Source organism: Acartia tonsa, chromosome 12, assembly GCF_053477335.1.
Source record: "Acartia tonsa isolate MP-2025a chromosome 12, ASM5347733v1, whole genome shotgun sequence".
Taxonomy (NCBI): Eukaryota; Metazoa; Arthropoda; class Copepoda; order Calanoida; family Acartiidae; genus Acartia; species Acartia tonsa.
The window spans coordinates 34,085,337-34,103,197 of record NC_137271.1 but is presented as its reverse complement, the minus strand read 5'-3'; the positions used below and the strand labels follow the sequence as shown (position 1 = coordinate 34,103,197).

The 17,861-nt window shown below is 32.8% G+C and overlaps 1 protein-coding gene across 1 annotated transcript in view; it reads left to right on the top strand.

The window, feature by feature from the left end:
• The window catches only part of ft (cadherin-related tumor suppressor fat), a 109,414-nt gene that overhangs the window by 46,251 nt on the left and 45,302 nt on the right, over positions 1 to 17,861 (top strand). The window contains exons 13-17 of the mRNA XM_080178435.1: positions 4,872 to 5,111; positions 11,212 to 11,353; positions 12,209 to 12,309; positions 13,869 to 14,330; positions 15,082 to 17,856. Of these exons, the coding sequence (XP_080034561.1) occupies positions 4,872 to 5,111; positions 11,212 to 11,353; positions 12,209 to 12,309; positions 13,869 to 14,330; positions 15,082 to 17,856 (3,720 nt within the window). The remainder of the gene's footprint in view (positions 1 to 4,871; positions 5,112 to 11,211; positions 11,354 to 12,208; positions 12,310 to 13,868; positions 14,331 to 15,081; positions 17,857 to 17,861) is intronic.

Here is a 17,861-nt window from a genome sequence, read left to right as displayed (position 1 = left end):
TAGAGATGTTCCATAATTACTCAAATTTTGTTAAATTTGGAGGGTGAGTGAATTATTCCCCCCCCCCCCCTCCTTTAATTTAAATTGTTCAAAACCAATATTAGGCTTTCTTGAAGTTAGGGGTTTCTTGTATATTACTAAACATACAAACTTAAGCAGATACTTATACAATATAATATATCCAGCTTATGTTTAATATACATTGCATTTTATGCATTTAAATACATTATTTGAAGAAAGAAAACTATCTGCTTTTTTAACAAACTAATATATTACATATGATTGTTGTACTATGTATCTAACTGCAGGATTCAGCTAGCTTGCCAATATTTAGCTCATATGCAAACAAGAAGGTTGTACAACCAGCTTTTTATCTTTACAAACATAATTCATTAATTGATATTCTGTCAAACATGTTGTTACTTATACATACTCTCACTAAAGGGTAAAAAGTTTTAACAAATAGTTAAAGTACAAGGATGAGGTATGCATAGCTTTAAACAGCATAAATAGCATAAAAGATTTAGATAAATTCACAATTGCTAACTAACTTACCTTCAAAAATCTCTTGTAAAAAACGTAATTTGACTGTACCAAAAAAAGTCATTAACCAAATATTCTTTCTTGATATTTTAAAAAACGCGCGGCTAGAGCTAACTACACAGTAAGAACACACTTCTTTGTAGAAAATATATTTCGCATTATTCAAGCCTTCTCAATTCTATAAAATAATAACCATATTTGCCAAAATTCTTAAGAAAACAACAAGCTTCATACTAGTTAAAATTGATATAAGTTTAACAAAAAAAAACAACATTTTTTATTATTTTTTTTTATTTTAAAAAAGATTTGTCAGTGGCTATGTAATTTGAATGTTGTCATACTTTTTCATTTTGAAATATTAAGGTTAGGAAAAAATATGTAGATATGTTTGATAAGTTTGATAATAAAGTTTTTGAAATAAGTGAATTTAAGAGATGCTTTTATTTCAAACAATAAATGTATGAGTATAGATGTATAAACCAGAAAACCACATGGTCCAAGTAGCGGAGACCCTTACAAATAGCTTTTCATTCTTTTGTAGGGACTTGACTGTGTTTATATTTCCGACGCTATTAGCTGATTTCAGAGACCCAATACAAAATCAGAACAGGGTCCCCGCCCCGTGGGCAGAATTATACATAGCTTATGCCCCCTCTATTCTTTTACTTTAATGTTGAAATCCAACATAGCAACCTCTGCTTGCATACTAAGTGAAGAGACTGCATACATGTTTATAAAACAATTTCCTCGCAAAAAAACAAAGATTTCATTGCCAACTTCTTGTGCAAAAAAAAGAATGCAAACAATTTTTTTTCAACAGAAAGAAGAAAAATGAGAAAAAAGGGTTTCACATCAGGCTTTAAAAATGAGATTTTTAATGGTTTGCAATTGCATAAATTTGAAATATTAGATCTAGAAAAAGAATATTCGCAATCGCATAATAGTATGTATTTGAATCCAAATAATATCTGCCGGATAAAACTGGTTTTGAGTCAAACTAAAAAATAATAAATTGTATTATGGACAATTTTCCAAAACATTAATCTCGGTGTTGTTCGCCTAGGCCTTCAGCCTTTTGGGGTCAACAAAACTAGAATAAATCTTATAAATTTTAATTTTCCTAACTGCGGAAACTTATTATAATATAATTCGACAGATAACTATAATAGACTTCTTTATTAGCATTTATTTGCATTACAATGATATATCCATATTCGTCTCCTTAGTTGTATGTATGACCCCTAGTGATGTGAAAAATTATAGGGATCTAAAGAGATAAGCCAATGGCCGATAAATTGATGTACGTTTCCAAAGATGATACTCAAAATTTCCCCAACCAATTAAAATTCAATAAAAGTCTCCTAGAGTGTTAGGCTAACGAATAAGAGAAAGTTATTATAAAACATTGGGGACTAGTCCCCTCCCTCCCTGAAATAATTGTATAGTTTAGCTTGAAATTAGAGGCTGGAGAAACAGAGGCAATACAAAGAGATCAGATAGTGTTCGTGCAAATCATAAAAAAAACATAAATATTAGTTTAGTCAATAATAGCAAGGAGGGAGCGGACACTGGGCTGTTTATTACACTAGACCCTAAAGTCTTATAATAACGTTTTTATATTAGTTGGCTTGACAACTTTGGGGACTTTTATTGAATTTTGATTGGTTGGTTCATTTGGTTTTAACCACTAATTGTAACCTTCAGAAAGGATAATTTTGTGTGTCATCATTGGGGATGTACAATTACCTTAATTTATCGGCTATTTTGTTATCCTTTTGGATTCCTGCAGTAATAAGCAAATAGCATACTAAGCTTTTAAGGAAACCAATTTGAGCAATGAAGCAATGCAGTCCAGACATAAAATTTCCCTATGGATCTTCAGAATATCAGCCTCCCATGGAGTTTTTTTTATTTGGTGGGGGGCGGAAGGTGCTATATATTTAGTACTTCGAGGGGGGGGGGGGCATTTTTTTCTTGTTTCGCCTCCTTTTTCTAAACCTATAATTTATTGTTTTGCTTTTGCAAATTTTTAACTGTACCATATAAAATAAGAGATAAAATGGGGTGAATAAAGATGGAGAAAAGGGAGGAGTGCCAGAGATCTTAAGGGATAAGATAATAACAATAAATTGACTTACATTTCCAATAAAAATAAACAAAATTACCCCTTCTGTTGATTAAAAATTTGAGTTAAATTTTGGACTGATTGATCTAAACCAATCAAAATTCAATAAAATATCCAAAGTTTTTGAGACAACGAATAAGATATCAGGATTATAAAACTTTGGGAACCAGTATAATTTACATTCCAATGTCCCCTCCCTCCCTGAAAGAATTGCACTTCCGCAACCTTTGAAATTCTTTCTTCACAACTCTGTACGCTCGGGTCAGGGACAGGTAACTAGAATAGTTATTTCTCGCGTCGTATCATAAACGCCTTTCCGCGGATATTATAGAATGTACAATTATAAGATTAAAACCAGTTTTTTAGCCCCGAGGTGCCGAAGGCACCAGCTAAAAAAACTTGTTTTAATCTTATGATTGTACATTTTTATATTCGTAGAAAGCTGGTTATAATACGATGCTAGACATAGTTTTTTCGTATGGATGAGAACCGGTTCCTTTCCACCGGATTCGAATGAATACGAGAAATATAATAAGAACACAAAATAGTTAAAGGTTAGGAGAGGTTTAGATGACCAACCATTTTGTAATATATTAGCTGTTTTCTTTTTTGAAGTTAGACAACCTATCAAGAAATGTTGTTAGCTTGTTATTACTTTGCTACTTATGGATAAAATTGTCCTTGTTTTTTTAATAATTCTTCCTTCCATCCTTTTGTTTCTTTGTAGATTTTTGTTTCGCCCCGTGCAATTTTATTATTTAACCCTTTTAATTTCTTCATACTGTGTTTTAGATTTGTTGTAAAAAATATTGAAAATTTGACATTTCCTTATGCCAAAAATCTAGGTTTGAATTCATTTTTAATAAAACAGTATACATTTTTTTGCTTTTTGACGTACTGACACTAATTGCTTGAAGATTAGCTGCGCTCCTAATAAATAAAACTTTTAAAACTTTGATGACTTTTATCAAATCTTAATAGAGTAGTACAGACCTTTGCCAAAAATTTTATCTGCAAAAGCGTTAATTTTGTTTATTGTAATTGGGGTTGTCGCACATTAATTTACCGTCCATTAACTTATCCCTTAAGAATAAGATCATTGATTTTAGAAAAAATTCACAAAAAATATGTAAACAAGGATGACAACATCCATAAAAGCGAAGCTCTGAAACGGTAGGACAAACGGACATTAACACTTGTATAATGTCAGAACTGAATAATCAGAATGCGAATGTACAAGAGTCAAAGCAAAATTGTAAGTAAATTTGCTGAAAAACTGCTTAATACAGGATAATAATTATGGACATACTTACATATTTAGGACTTGATTATAGAGTTGCTTCGCTTATAATGTTGTTCTTTGTTGACCCAGGAATCAATATACCAAAAATCAGATCAAAAGGATAATTAGATCACATAAAAATTTGTTGTTAAAAAAGTAGAAAAATCAACATGTTTAAAATGGACATACGGACATTCTGGTAATGATTATAGAGTTGCTACGCTTTCTATATCGTGCCGAACTACTACAGGAATCATCGTGCAAAGTTTGAAATCGATAGGACAATTCTAACATGCCTAAATTAATGAATAAAAGCTATCTATCTTGGACGGACGTACGGACCGACCCTAATTATAGAAAAGCTTCGCTTTTAAAAATGTTTATCTATACTGTATATTTAATACAAAAAGCTCACAAATATTTAATATTCATAATCAAAAAATTTTGATATTAGGTGTAAAAATATTCTGTTATAAAATTAAAAAATATCTTACAAATGAATATTTGTAAACATGAATGTTATTTTGCAAATTTTAATTAATGAATATTAGTTTTAAAAAGAATAAAAATAGTCTTAGAAGGATTGAATTGAGAAAAACAGAACAAAAGTCATATACTGTCATTGCTCACCTAGAAAACTATTTAGTTGGTCAGAATTGGGGATGGGGAATATTAACGTATCTAAAATTGAACATTAACCAAACACTTTCCCTCATTCGTTGGTTAAAAAACCTTATTTTAATCTGCAGATGGGGTAAAATTTTTTTTATTATAAGAAATACACAATACATCAAATAATCGTCCATTGTCTTATCCCTTCAGGACCCTGTATTCATGTTACTACTTCAATTGTTTTTAAACATGCCAATAGCTAAGAGCATGTTTTGCTATTTTAAAAATGATTAAATGTTTTTTTTTCAGAACATCTACAAGCTACCTGTTGGTGAAGGTGAACGATATCAACGACCATCCTCCCGTGTTCACCAGCAACGTGTACACCGCCGTTTTGTCAGAGGCCGCGCCGTTGGGCAGCTTTGTGGCCGCACCGCTAGCGGTTGATGCGGACAGCGGGGTGAATAGTAATATTTACTATAGCATTGTGGAAGGCAATGATTTGCAGTGGTTCGAAATCCAACATGAATCTGGCCTTATTACAACAAGGTAAGACATATTTTTCAGGGAATGAGGGGACATTGGGCTGTTTATTACACTTATCCCAAAAGTCTCATAATAACGATTATAAGTCTAAGAAACAAAATCTATATTACAAAAATTCAAAAACCCAAATGAAGGCTACAGTATGTAAAATGTTGAAAAAATGCTTGTAACATAATGCATCATTAATAGTATTAGCTGATAAAATGACAGGGATGGAGGGGACATAAGACTGGTACCCAAAGTTTTTTTATGGTTATTATCTTATTTGTTGGGTAACTAACTTTGGCTACTTTATTGAATTTTTATTGTTTGGTTGGACACTAGTAGTACCCAAAGTTTTTAACCAATAATTTAAAACTACAGAATGGGTCTTTAAGCTTATCATTAGTAGTACCCAAAGTTTTTAACCAATAATTTAAAACTACAGAAGGGGTCTTTAAGCTTATCATTATTGGGAATGCACATCAATTGTCTTATCCCTGAAGATCCCAGAGCAATGAGGAGTCAGGATTTTAGAGTTAAGTAAAGTTGACTAATCAAATAACATACAAATAAAAGTAAATAAACTAAGGAAAACGCTTGGTAATTTTTAAAGCAATTCTGGGCCAAAAAGGCACATCATTTGTTAAAACCACCAATTTGGACTTTTTCTTAGTAGTCTAAAATTAAGTAACCAAATGGTCTAATATGATTGGTGCATGAAATTTGATAGGAGAAAGCGAAAAAAAAGAGAGAGAAAGTGAGAGGGGAGAAAATTGTAAATTTGACCTTCTAGAAAATGATGATTTATAAACGAAATCGAATGTTGGGTATATATAGTATACATATGTATAATATCTTTTTGTGGATAGAAATAAAGATTCTAGTAAAGCTTCCAAACTGATTAATATTCGCTGGATTAGAACCAGTTCTCAGCCATGCATAAAAATCATGTATAGTATCTTATCAGACAATTTTCCACGAATATCAAAATGAAAACTATAAGATTAAAACCAGTTTTGTTAGATCCGAGGGGCCAAAGGATCGGTCTAACAAAACTGAAAGCTGTCTATAACACGGTGCAATAAAAAAATATTAAATGATAAATTACCAGATAAGGAAACACAAATTCAAGCAATATTAAAATTTTAAACATGATAAGCATGATAAAAGCCTACACAGCCTTGTTTTGACCAAATTGATCCAGCCGTTTACGTTATCCTACTGAACATACACACAACTCACCACTTTATGATGCATTATTAAGTATCATTTATCCAATTAAGCCCATAAACATTCCTAATTTTTAAAATATTTTTGCCCTCTTCGACTATTTATTTTTTGTAATATTTATCTGTATTAATTCAAATGTCAGTTGGCTAAGTAGGCCCCAAGAAGGCCCTTAATTTCTACCACACTCCATATTTCTTGTATTTTTATCATGTTTCATTTTTTGTCTGTACCGAAGGTTCTCGATAACCGCTGAACCGATATTGTTCTCCTTTACAGTGAAGCTTCTGTAGGTCCTGGGAAGGTTTTAAACTATTTTTGGGGAGGGTTTCTTCACCCCCCAATTTTTTTTTTACTACTTTGAAACTCAAATTTAAAATGGGATGAGGTCGACTTTTCCCTCTCCTACTTTAAGAGCCCCTAGAGGCTTCTAGGGGGTGCAGCCGCTAGTTCTATAATATAAAGTAGTAGGCAAGGTGTTTTGCTGAAGCTAAAAATCTCGGAAAACTTTGATCAAAAATAGTAGTACTTTTAGGAAAATGTGTAAAAATGTTTTGGGTTGGTTTTAGGCTTTTTCCGTGACCACTCCCCATCATCTCTAGAGGCCAGGGGCGAAGCAACTAGTATTTAATAATGCAGTAGTTTGGATTTATATTTCTAATAATATTGTTTCAATGCCTCTTTCTCTTAAACTAGCTTCACTCAGCCTTTTGGACTTTAAACATGAAGTCAAGTTTTCCCTTTAAATAGCCGGGCCTAAAACCATCAAAGCACAAATAATTCTATATATATAAAACTGAAATATGATTTACTCGGCTGCTAGTGACGAAAGGCTTTTAAATTATGAAATGCGCTTTATTTATAATAGATAAATATTTTGAAATATCCCAAATATCAATACCACCCTATTATATGAAGAAGAAAAAAGGATGACAACATTTGTAAGTCGCGAAGATCATTAATTATTGATGATTAAAAGCTTAACATATTGACCGACGTATCATGCAAGTAATTTATTACATTCAAATTTTTCTGCAAATCAGCCATCTATCTCCAACACCAACCAAGTAAATTAAATTTTCCCTATGGAAAGGACAGACTGGCGAACATATAGAAATAGTGAATTATAGATTAGCTTCTTTACTAAAAATTACAATATACAAGGACAGCTGAATCGTGATGTTAGAAAATGCTTTAACATTTTTCCTTTCAAACTAACTTTTCAAAAAACGGGTTAAATATGTATTTGTCCAAAATAATGCCAAATTTATTTTTAAAAGCGAAGCCTGTATATAAGCAGGTTTTTTCGTCAGTTTAACAGGATCTGTGTTTTTCTTTGCAATTTTTGTTATGAAAGAAATGTCTGATTATTTTTATGTTATAATACAATAGATAAGGGGGTGGGGACACCTAAACCGTAACTGGGGGCGAAGCCCCTGTGAAAAAAATCCCCCACCCCATTTAAAAAAAAAAAATTCTAATTACGGAGTATCCAGGGTTTAATTTTGCCAAAGAGTAATTTTGAAAAAAAAAAAAAACAGGGGACTTTACACTTAGAGACGAAGCCGCTAGCAAGAATTTAAAGCATGGGTCGGTGGCCGCGGCGGCTGTAAGCTGCAAGGCTTCAGCTGCGGCTTTAAAAATCCTAATTTAAGTGATACAGATATATAGAAAGATAAATTCTTCCAAATAAACAAACAGATGGAAAGATAGAAAAATTAAAGGACTCAAAAAAATTGTGTTTGCGCAATTGACTGGGTATTTTTTAAACTTCTTGACATATAAAACAAATGTACAAATCTAAGCCAAATTCGTGGATGAAACTTCAAAATGGATTTATAGTTAAATTTTAAAAGATAGGAAAGGTTAGAAAAAGAAAGATAATTTCATAAACAAAAAGATAGTATTAAAGCGAAAAATAGATACAGAAGAATAGAATAATGAAAGAGATAGAGAAATAAAGAGGGGGATAGAATTAAAGTAAAAGAAATAGATAGAGAAAGAGAAAGAGTGGGAGAGAAATAAAGGAAAAAGAGATAGAGAGAAAAAGAGTGACAAATAAAAAAGGAAAAAATATAAAGGTAGACAAGACGAGAATGTGAGAATATTGAATGGGGACTAAAAAGAAAGAAATGAAGAATATTTGATAATATTTATTTTAGAAATTAGCAAAAACACTATTAGCAATTGTACACTTTTTATAAGAATTTCACTAATTAGCTTTCTAAGTTTGTAGTATTTCCTTTCAATATAAACTCATACCGATATTTCCATGTTTGTACAAAAGATCTTGTACTTTTATTTTACAAAAATATAAGCAGCCACCTTATACATTTCAGGCGCTTGTTGGGTGCTGATGAACCCCCTTTACCCCCTTAATCTTAAAATAATTGAAATTGGAGGAAGGTAGTTTTTATTTATTAGATTAGGTTAGGTTAGGTATGGTTAGTTATATTGGATACTGGATAGTCCCACAAGTAAAGGCCCCTTAGGGATAATGCATAGGAAAAAAAACTTTATTTTGAACATTTTAAATATAAGGGGAGGGGTTATCAGTGCTCATTAACAGGCACTTTGTGTGAAATTATAACATTTCAAATCATTCCTATCATTTTCATTGTTGTAATTTTCTAATTTTAGGTTGTTTGATAAATTAACAATAAAGTAAAAGTTATCTGGGTTAATAAACACCAAACAACTGGCAAAAAATTGAGACACCAACTTTAGTGTTTCTACATTATTGCATAGACCTATTTAGCAAAATTCATTACATGTCACCAAAAAAAATTTTTAAATTTGATTGTCAAGTTTATCTGAAATTGAGAAATCAATCGATTCAGTAGTTATTGAAATCATAGGGTTAAGTCAAAAACCTTAATACGTAAGAAGGAAATAATTTTAAAAAATAAAAATTTGGAAAGGTTTGGGGGCTTGGGGTGTCCCACCCTCCAAGAAAATAGCTTTAAACCACCACAGAACCTGCAGGTATATTCCCTGAAGGTAGAGCCAGATTGGTTCAATGGTTACTGAGATCTAAAGCTTCAGACAGACAGACATCAAGCTACTTTGTATTACAGATGAAAACTGAAAAACTAAAGTATAATCATTGTGTATGAATGTATAAACACTTAAACTTTCCCATAGCATAAGTCGCCCAGGGGTTAATTTGTATCAATTTAAACTGTTGTCATCATTATTACCTGGATGTTTCACAGGGACACTAAGGATAAGTTCTAATAGTATTTTAAGCTCTAATATGGCCTAAGGATGTAAAAAAAATATTTAAGAGGAAAAATGCACTTTTAGATATATTTAGATTTGGTTAGGTTAAAAAATGTGAGAAGAGGCATAGTCTCCAAAAATTAATGACTGGAAGCATTCAAGGGTTCTTTTAAAAATGCTTTGTAAGTAAACTAGAGGCTGTGTATATAGATTTACTCATATACAATACGGTGTAAATTTTACTTAAATATTTAGACATATATCTTTTGATATCCGTGGTAGTGTTCTTGATTAAAGAGATATAAAACAGTATTGTGTATTTTTATGTTTTCATGATACAGATAATCTTTTGATTTAGCATAAATTATAAATTTATTCAGTTTGCGATTTTTCGTTTAAAACAAGGATGATAACATCAATTAGTAGCCAAGCACAGAAATGTAAAAATATTTAGTAAAGTATCAATAAAAGATTGGATTTGTTATTTCTTGGATCTTACACCAGATTATCATGTTCACTAATAAAGTGAAATAAAGTAGCGAGCTAAAATAATGATTCCCCTCTTTGACACATCCCCTCTCCTCTTACTAGATGAACAATCTGACCAAGAAATAACAGGGAAAATAGCAACCTAAATTGACGACAATTTTTCCCCTGTCATAATATCCACGTATGTTCTACATACTTAAAAGCCTAAAGTTATACTACAGAATGCTTAGTAATAAGGATAACTTTTGTTGGACAGACAGATAAACGTTATAGAGTAGCTACATTAATACATATTTAAACCTGAATTCATTTTTTAACTGTCCTAGTTTAAAAAGTACTTGGGGGTGTCCCAACACCAATAAAATAGAATAAAACCATCACAGGACCAGTTGGTATATTCTCTGAAGAGTAGAGCCCAATCGGTTCAGTAGTTACTGAGATCCAACGCTTCAGACAGACGGACAGACAAACATAATTTTTTTTTGTATTATAGATAACAGTATATCTATTTGGTTGTTTTTCAGAGCAACCATGTATTGATAATGAGACAAGGGAGGGGAAATTACCACAAAAGATCAAAAGGTTGTCTGTCGGGTGTAAGAGGGATTGCCAAGGACTATTCAAAAGAAATGTAGAAACTATACTATTTTAGAAATAATTCAATATCATTAAAAAATCATATTTTTTAATAAGAAATATTATTTACAAACAAAATCTTTCTATAAAAAATATAAATTTATATTTTGTTTGTGAGCTAACATCTAATATTAAAGGTTTCATGTGCACCGATTTTCTGTATTTATTTTGAATATATTATTTGCAACCAGGCGAATAAAAATTATTTGTATTAAAGAGAAAAACTGCTAAGAATTACATATTTATGTTTAACAAGATTTTCTCAAATTAGACGAATACTATACTACTGAGCTCCTAGTATCAAGCCATGCATTGGTATGTTTATTACACTAGTCCCAAAGGTTTTATACGTTAGCTCTATTACTATGGGGACTTTTATTGAATTTTTATTGGTTGGTTCATTAACTTGAGTGTCCAAACGTTTCAACCAATAATTATAATCTACAGAAGGGATACTTTTGTGAAAAATCATTGGGAATATACATTAATTTATCAGCCTATTCTTTTAGATTCTTGACCTATGTAGTATACAATTTACTTGTTTTAGAATGAGACTGGATCGAGAGCGTTTGGAGGAGGTGAGCCTGAAGGTGTCAGCTAGGGATGGAGGTACCAACCCCAAGTATGCAGACACTCTGGTTAATATCATTATTCAGGATATCAATGATCAAACACCAACATTTACGAAGGTAATAATAACTTTTCAAGAATGGCTTCAAAACCAATTATTTACCGCTGGATTTGAACTGGTTCTCAGCCTTACTGAAAAATCATGTATAGCATCGTTCCACAGACATTTTTTCACGAGAAATAAAATAAAAATAATAAAACTAGTCGTAATGGTATAATTTTTCATTTTAATATTTGCAGAAATAAGTCTATAATACGATGCGATAAATAAATATTTTAACATACATATAGCATGTTCTGTAAAGCTTTGTTTCACTTACTTAGTCTGACTCTGTTTGTCTGTATGTAAAGCATGTTTTATGGTGTGAACTAGCGGATACGCCCCTAGAAGCCTTTGTATATATTATGTTACATATCTTTGGACGTTGAATTTGTTTAAATTTTAATATAAGAAGCGCATACGTGTAAAGGACGAAGCTAATATTGCTTTAAAAGGCAACATTTATTAGTTAACTACTTCCATATCTGCATGATATTCAAATTTTTTAAAAGGTTCCTAAATAAACAATAATACAAGGTTATAAAAATATATAATCATAAATATGTATTTATGTTAGACTTGCATATATAGTCAATTTGGTTTCTTATTTTTACTGTAACACATTTTATGTCTATCTGGAAATAGGTTTAATAACTTAGATGGGTTGTCAGAACATATGTATTGACCCGTCCGATTAAGTAGAAACTTTTAGCAAACAAAGATTTTTCATTTTAATTAATCACATTTGATTAAATCTATCAATACAAGCAGTTTCGTGTGGTAGGGGGGAGTCGTTTATTACGCCTCCCAAAACAACCAACGAAATTTTGAATTTACAGAAAGCTTGCAATATTAATTTTTTTATTTATTTTAGAATGAGATATCAACAAGTGTGACTGAGCATACTTCTATTGGCACCAGACTTATCACTCTTGTAGCTACTGATAAAGATAAAGGAGACAATGGAACTGTCAGGTATATAAATAAATAGATAGGTAGGTAGATTTATAGATAGTTGGCACCAGACTTATCACTCTTGAGGCTACTGATAAAGATAAAGGAGACAATGGAACTGTCAGGTATGTAGATAGATAGATAGATAGTTGGTACCAGACTTATCACTCTTGTAGCTACTGATAAAGATAAAGGAGTCAATGGAACTCTCAGGTATATAGAAAGATAGATAGATAGATATCTAGTTGGCACCAGACTTATCACTCTTGTGGCTACTGATAAAGATAAAGGAGACAATGGAACTGTCAGGTATGTAGATAGATAGATAGATGGATAGATAGATAGATATATAAATAGACAGATAGTTGGTACCAGACTTATCACTCTTGTGGCTACTGATAAAGAAAAAGGAGGCAATGGAGCTGTCAGGTATATAGAACTAGAGTTGGCTCAATATAACTATATCGCTATTGGCTAGTTTTCTATAAGTGCATATCTATTTATCTATTTCTCAATAAATCAATTTTCCTCCCCCGCCATTACTATCTAAAAGAAAGAGGTAAATATTTATTAATTTAAATGATTTTAAAAAGATTATTTCAATTATATTTTTTTCACATTACCATCACCAAAGGGTTAATATGATTAAAATTTTAGTTTTAATATTTTAACACAAAGGAAGTGTCGCCACATTCGAATTCTTTTAAAATACAGTTTTCTTAGATTTACTCTATTATGAACGTATATTTTTTATTTATGAAATAAGGATTAAATACTTCAATGTAATTCAAATATCTACATAAAGTGAAAAACCTAATTCATTCCATAAACAAATAGGATAAAGGTCTTATCGCTTTGGTCAATGAGAGTTTAATGAGGATTATTGGAGCACTATAAGTTTTAAACACTTTACCATTGGAAGACTCGAGCTCATATATAGACGTTTATTTCCTATATAGATCTGTCATGGATCTTGATGCAATAAAGCAGGCTGTTTTGTAAATGTTAAAAATTGGAAGATTTCATTAAATAAAAGTAATCGCAAATATACTTATCAAAAGATAGATAGATAGATAGATAGATGGCACCAGACTTATCACTCTTGTGGCTACTGATAAAGAAAAAGGAGGCAATGGAACTGTTAGGTACATAGATATTTGGATAGATAAATAGATAGATAGTTGGTACCAAACTTATCACACTTGTAGCTACTGATGAAGATAAAGGAGACAATGGAACTGTCAGTTATATAGAAAGATAGATAATTAGTTGGATAGTTGGCACCAGACTTATCACTCTTGTGGCTACTGATAATGATAAAGGAGACATTGAAACTGTCAGGTGAATAGATAGATAGATAGATGGCACCAGACTCATCACTCTTGTGACTACTGATAAAGATAAAGGAGACAATGGAACTGTCAGGTACATAGATAGGTTTAGATATATACATAGTTGGATAGATAGGTGTATAAATGGATGGATAGATGGTTAGATAGATTATACTGATAAAGTATTAGATAAAAGCATAGTAAACGATGAAAAGTATTTTTAAATAATGAGACATTTATTATTTTCAGGTATAGCATAAGTAGCCTAAAACCTGCTTCCTCCAACCAACCATTCAAGCTTGATCCTATTTCTGGCGACCTAACCGTCAACTCAGACCTGGACCGTGAAACTGATGCTAAATATGAGCTGGTTGTCACAGCATATGATCTTGGTCAGCCAGTGGCAAAGACGTCCACGGCTACAATCACTGTTGACATTGGTGATATCAATGACAACGACCCTGTTCTTTATCCCAAGGACTATCATGTTGTGTTACATCAAGCTGACTTCCAACAAAGTGACCTTGTTGTACAGCTAAGAGCGCAAGATCCTGATTTTGGCGCGAATGCCGAGATTAGTTATGAAATAAATGCGGGAAATGACGGAGATGCATTTCGATTGGATGAAGCTACTGGTCAGCTGTTCATGAATAGACCAATCACAGAGCTAAGTCAAGATGTTTACACCTTAAAAGTTTCTGCTAGGAAAGTGTCAATCGTTTGTATTGAAATTTATAAGCTTGATATAAAAAAAAAACACAATTGAAAGGATTTAAAATAAAATTTAACCAACAGTTTATCAAAAATAAACTATATTACTTATTAAGTTTGTTGTTTAAATGTTTTCTCAAATTAGATATTCAATATAAATAATAATTTTTTTTTGTTTTGTTTGAAAATTAACCAAGAGGGGGGGAAGTTTTGACACATTTGCGTAAACAGTGAGTATAGGCTTTATCTTTGGACTGAGAGGATAGGTTATTAGGGATAAAATCATTCTTATATGATGAACTTCCCCCAGATTTAAGATTTTTTGGATAGGCCTCCAGGTTCCAGAGCTCCAGGCCTCCAGGTCCTCTCTGTACAGGTAAAAATTTAAAAAATAATTTTTTTTTGAAGAGTTAGAAGTCAACCTATGAAACAAAATATGCATATTTTTGAATGTTATTCACATATTTGAAGAAAAAAAATGCATATTTTGTTTCATAAGTTAACTTTTAACTCTTCAAAAAAAAATTTTTTTTTAACTTTTACCTGTACAGAGAGGACCTGGAGGCCTGGAGCTCCGGAACCTGGAGGTCTATCCAAAAAATCTTAAATCTGGGGGAAGTTCATCATATAAGAATGATAATATCTCTAATAACCTATCCTTTCAGTCCAAAGATAAAGCCTATACTCACTGTTTACGCAAATGTGTCAAAACTTCCCCCCCCCCCCTATTTGACACTTGATGTAAAAACAGGGATGGCAAAGGAAGAAAGTCACCGGAGCCAGCTACGGTAGAAATATTAATTGACAATGGCAACCTGGATTACTACAGCTGTACTGAAGACTTGTACACATTTTCCATACAGGAAGACTCAAGCAATGCTCAGCTGGGACGTCAAGTTGGTGTTGTTAGGGTTAGTGATCCTACTAATAGCATTCCTGATGCTAGATATACCATCACTGATGGTGATGAGAAAGGAATTTTCTCAATAAGTGAAACAACTGGAGTTATCCTCACTCAAAGAGATGTGGATAGAGAGGCTAAGGAGAAATATACTCTAAAAGTTAATGTTAAATCAGGCCTTAGATTAATTAATGCTGTGTGTATTGCTAAAGTGCTTGTGACTGATATCAATGACAACATCCCCCAAGTTCTTAACCACAATGAGATATCAGTAAAGGAGGATGCTCCTATTGGTGAAGTTATAACAGTGCTAAATGTTCAAGATCCTGACAAGGGGGTTAATGCAGAGCATAAATTTAAAATGTTGACTGAAAACCAGTTTTTTACCATCAATGAAAATACTGGAGCTGTTATTGTAACCCAACCTCTTGAAGAAAGTCGCACCAATAAGGTTAAGCTTGCGTTTGAAGTCTCTGATCAGGGTACCAACCAGCTGAAAACTAGATTTGCCATGACAGTTACTATTGAAGACATCAATGATCATACTCCTTATTTTGATCAAGATACATATGAACTGTCAGTTCCTGAAGATACACTTGTTAACTCCAAATTATTCCTGCTAAAAGCTACAGATGCTGACAGAGGTGACAATGGATTTGTCAGTTATGATATCACTGAAGGCAACAACAAGACATTTGGAATATTTCCTGATGGCAATGTGTATCTAAAAATGAAGCTTGACAGAGAAATGAATGATTATTATACACTGACTGTCAGAGCTAAAGACAATGGTACACCGGAGAGATCATCCACAGTTTCTCTGACTGTACATGTTGATGATATTAATGACAATCCTCCCAAGTTTGTCCAATCAAAGTATCAGTTTACTGTTGGAGAAAATGAGGGAGATAAGATATTTATTGGTAAGATTCATGCCACTGATGCAGACATGGGTAGAAATGCTGAACTCACTTACAGATTAGAAGATGCTGGAGGCAGCCAAAAGCAATTCTTTACTGTTGAACCAAGAACTGGGTTCATCTTCACCAAGCAGTCATTGGATCGTGAACAGCTTTTTGATGATTTGGGATCTGATTCTATTTCTTTTGAAGTTCTAGTGTCTGATAATGGTTTGCCTGTAAAGAATCAGGACAGTGCTACTGTGACAGTCCAAGTATTTGATGAAAATGACAATACACCAGAGTTTGCCAGTAAGAGTTATATATCAAGAATATCAGAAAATCTGAGTGTTGGTAGTGAAGTTATTTCTGTTTTTGCAGCTGATCCTGATCTTAATGATAATGGTAAGGTTAAGTATGCAATTGAAAGAGGAGATAGGAATGATGTGTTCAAGATTGATACTGCTAGTGGAGTTATTACACTTGCTAAACCCCTTGACAGAGAAACAGTTGATGATTATACTCTACTAATATCAGCAGAAGACCATGGCAAACCAGCAAGGTCAAGTTCAGTGGCTGTTAGTATTGTTATCATGGATGAAAATGACAATAGACCCAAGATTCTCAACAATGATCTTGTGTTGACATTAGCTGAAGATATTCATGTTGGACAAGAAGTTTACAAGTTTGTTGCTAATGATAATGACATAGGAGAAAATGCTGATGTTAGATTTAGCCTTGGAGATGGTGGTTATAACAGATTTTTTAGGCTTGATTCTTTGTCAGGAAGCCTATATCTTCAACAACCATTAGACTATGAGAAAGATCCTTTGTTTGCTCTAAAAGTGATTGCCAGCGACCAAGGAACACCAAGCCTTAGTGACAGTGTTGATCTAAAGGTTCGTGTAACTGACGTTAATGACAATGCTCCCCAATTTCCTAACACAGCTATAGTACGACAGATCCAAGAAGGTATCCCTGCAAACACCCCAATTCTGACCATGGAAGCAACAGATGCAGACAGTGGGGATAATGGAAGGGTTAGATATTCCCTAGCTGGTTATAAAGCTGGTGCAATGGATAAGTTTGAAATTGATCCTCTAACTGGTGTTGTTAGAACCATTGGTGACATTGACAGAGAACAAATTGACACCTACGAATTTACTGTAGTTGCAACAGATCTAGCTGAACCTAAGAATTCCAGGCTTAAAACTGAAAAAGTTGTCACTATTATTGTTGAGGATGTAAATGATAATAGTCCTGAATTTGATTCTGTTCCGACTGGAAAGTTAAGCCGCGGAACCCAAACTGGTCAGACTATTGTAACTGTCCAAGCTTCAGACCCTGACGCAAATTCAAATGGCAGAGTCACCTATAAACTTCAGCAAGACTCTTTTCTCTTTAAAATCGACCATTTCAGTGGTGATATTCGTCTGCAAAATCGCCCAGAAAAACTGGAACCGGTTTATCAGCTGATTGTAGTTGCCTCGGACGAAGCTGTGCAAAGCGCGCGTAAATCCGCAACTGCCACTGTTACAATCCTTGGGCTGGAGACTGAAACACAAGGTCGTGGATTTATAGAGCCGGAATATGTTGCCAGAATTGAGGAAGAAAGTGGGCCCGGCCAAAAGGTTGTTGAGTTGCAGCTCAGAGGTGGCAACACTGGGGCTAGGTTCTACATTATGACCACCAAGAATGAAGGGGGCAGTTCTAGAAATATTTTTAGGTAAT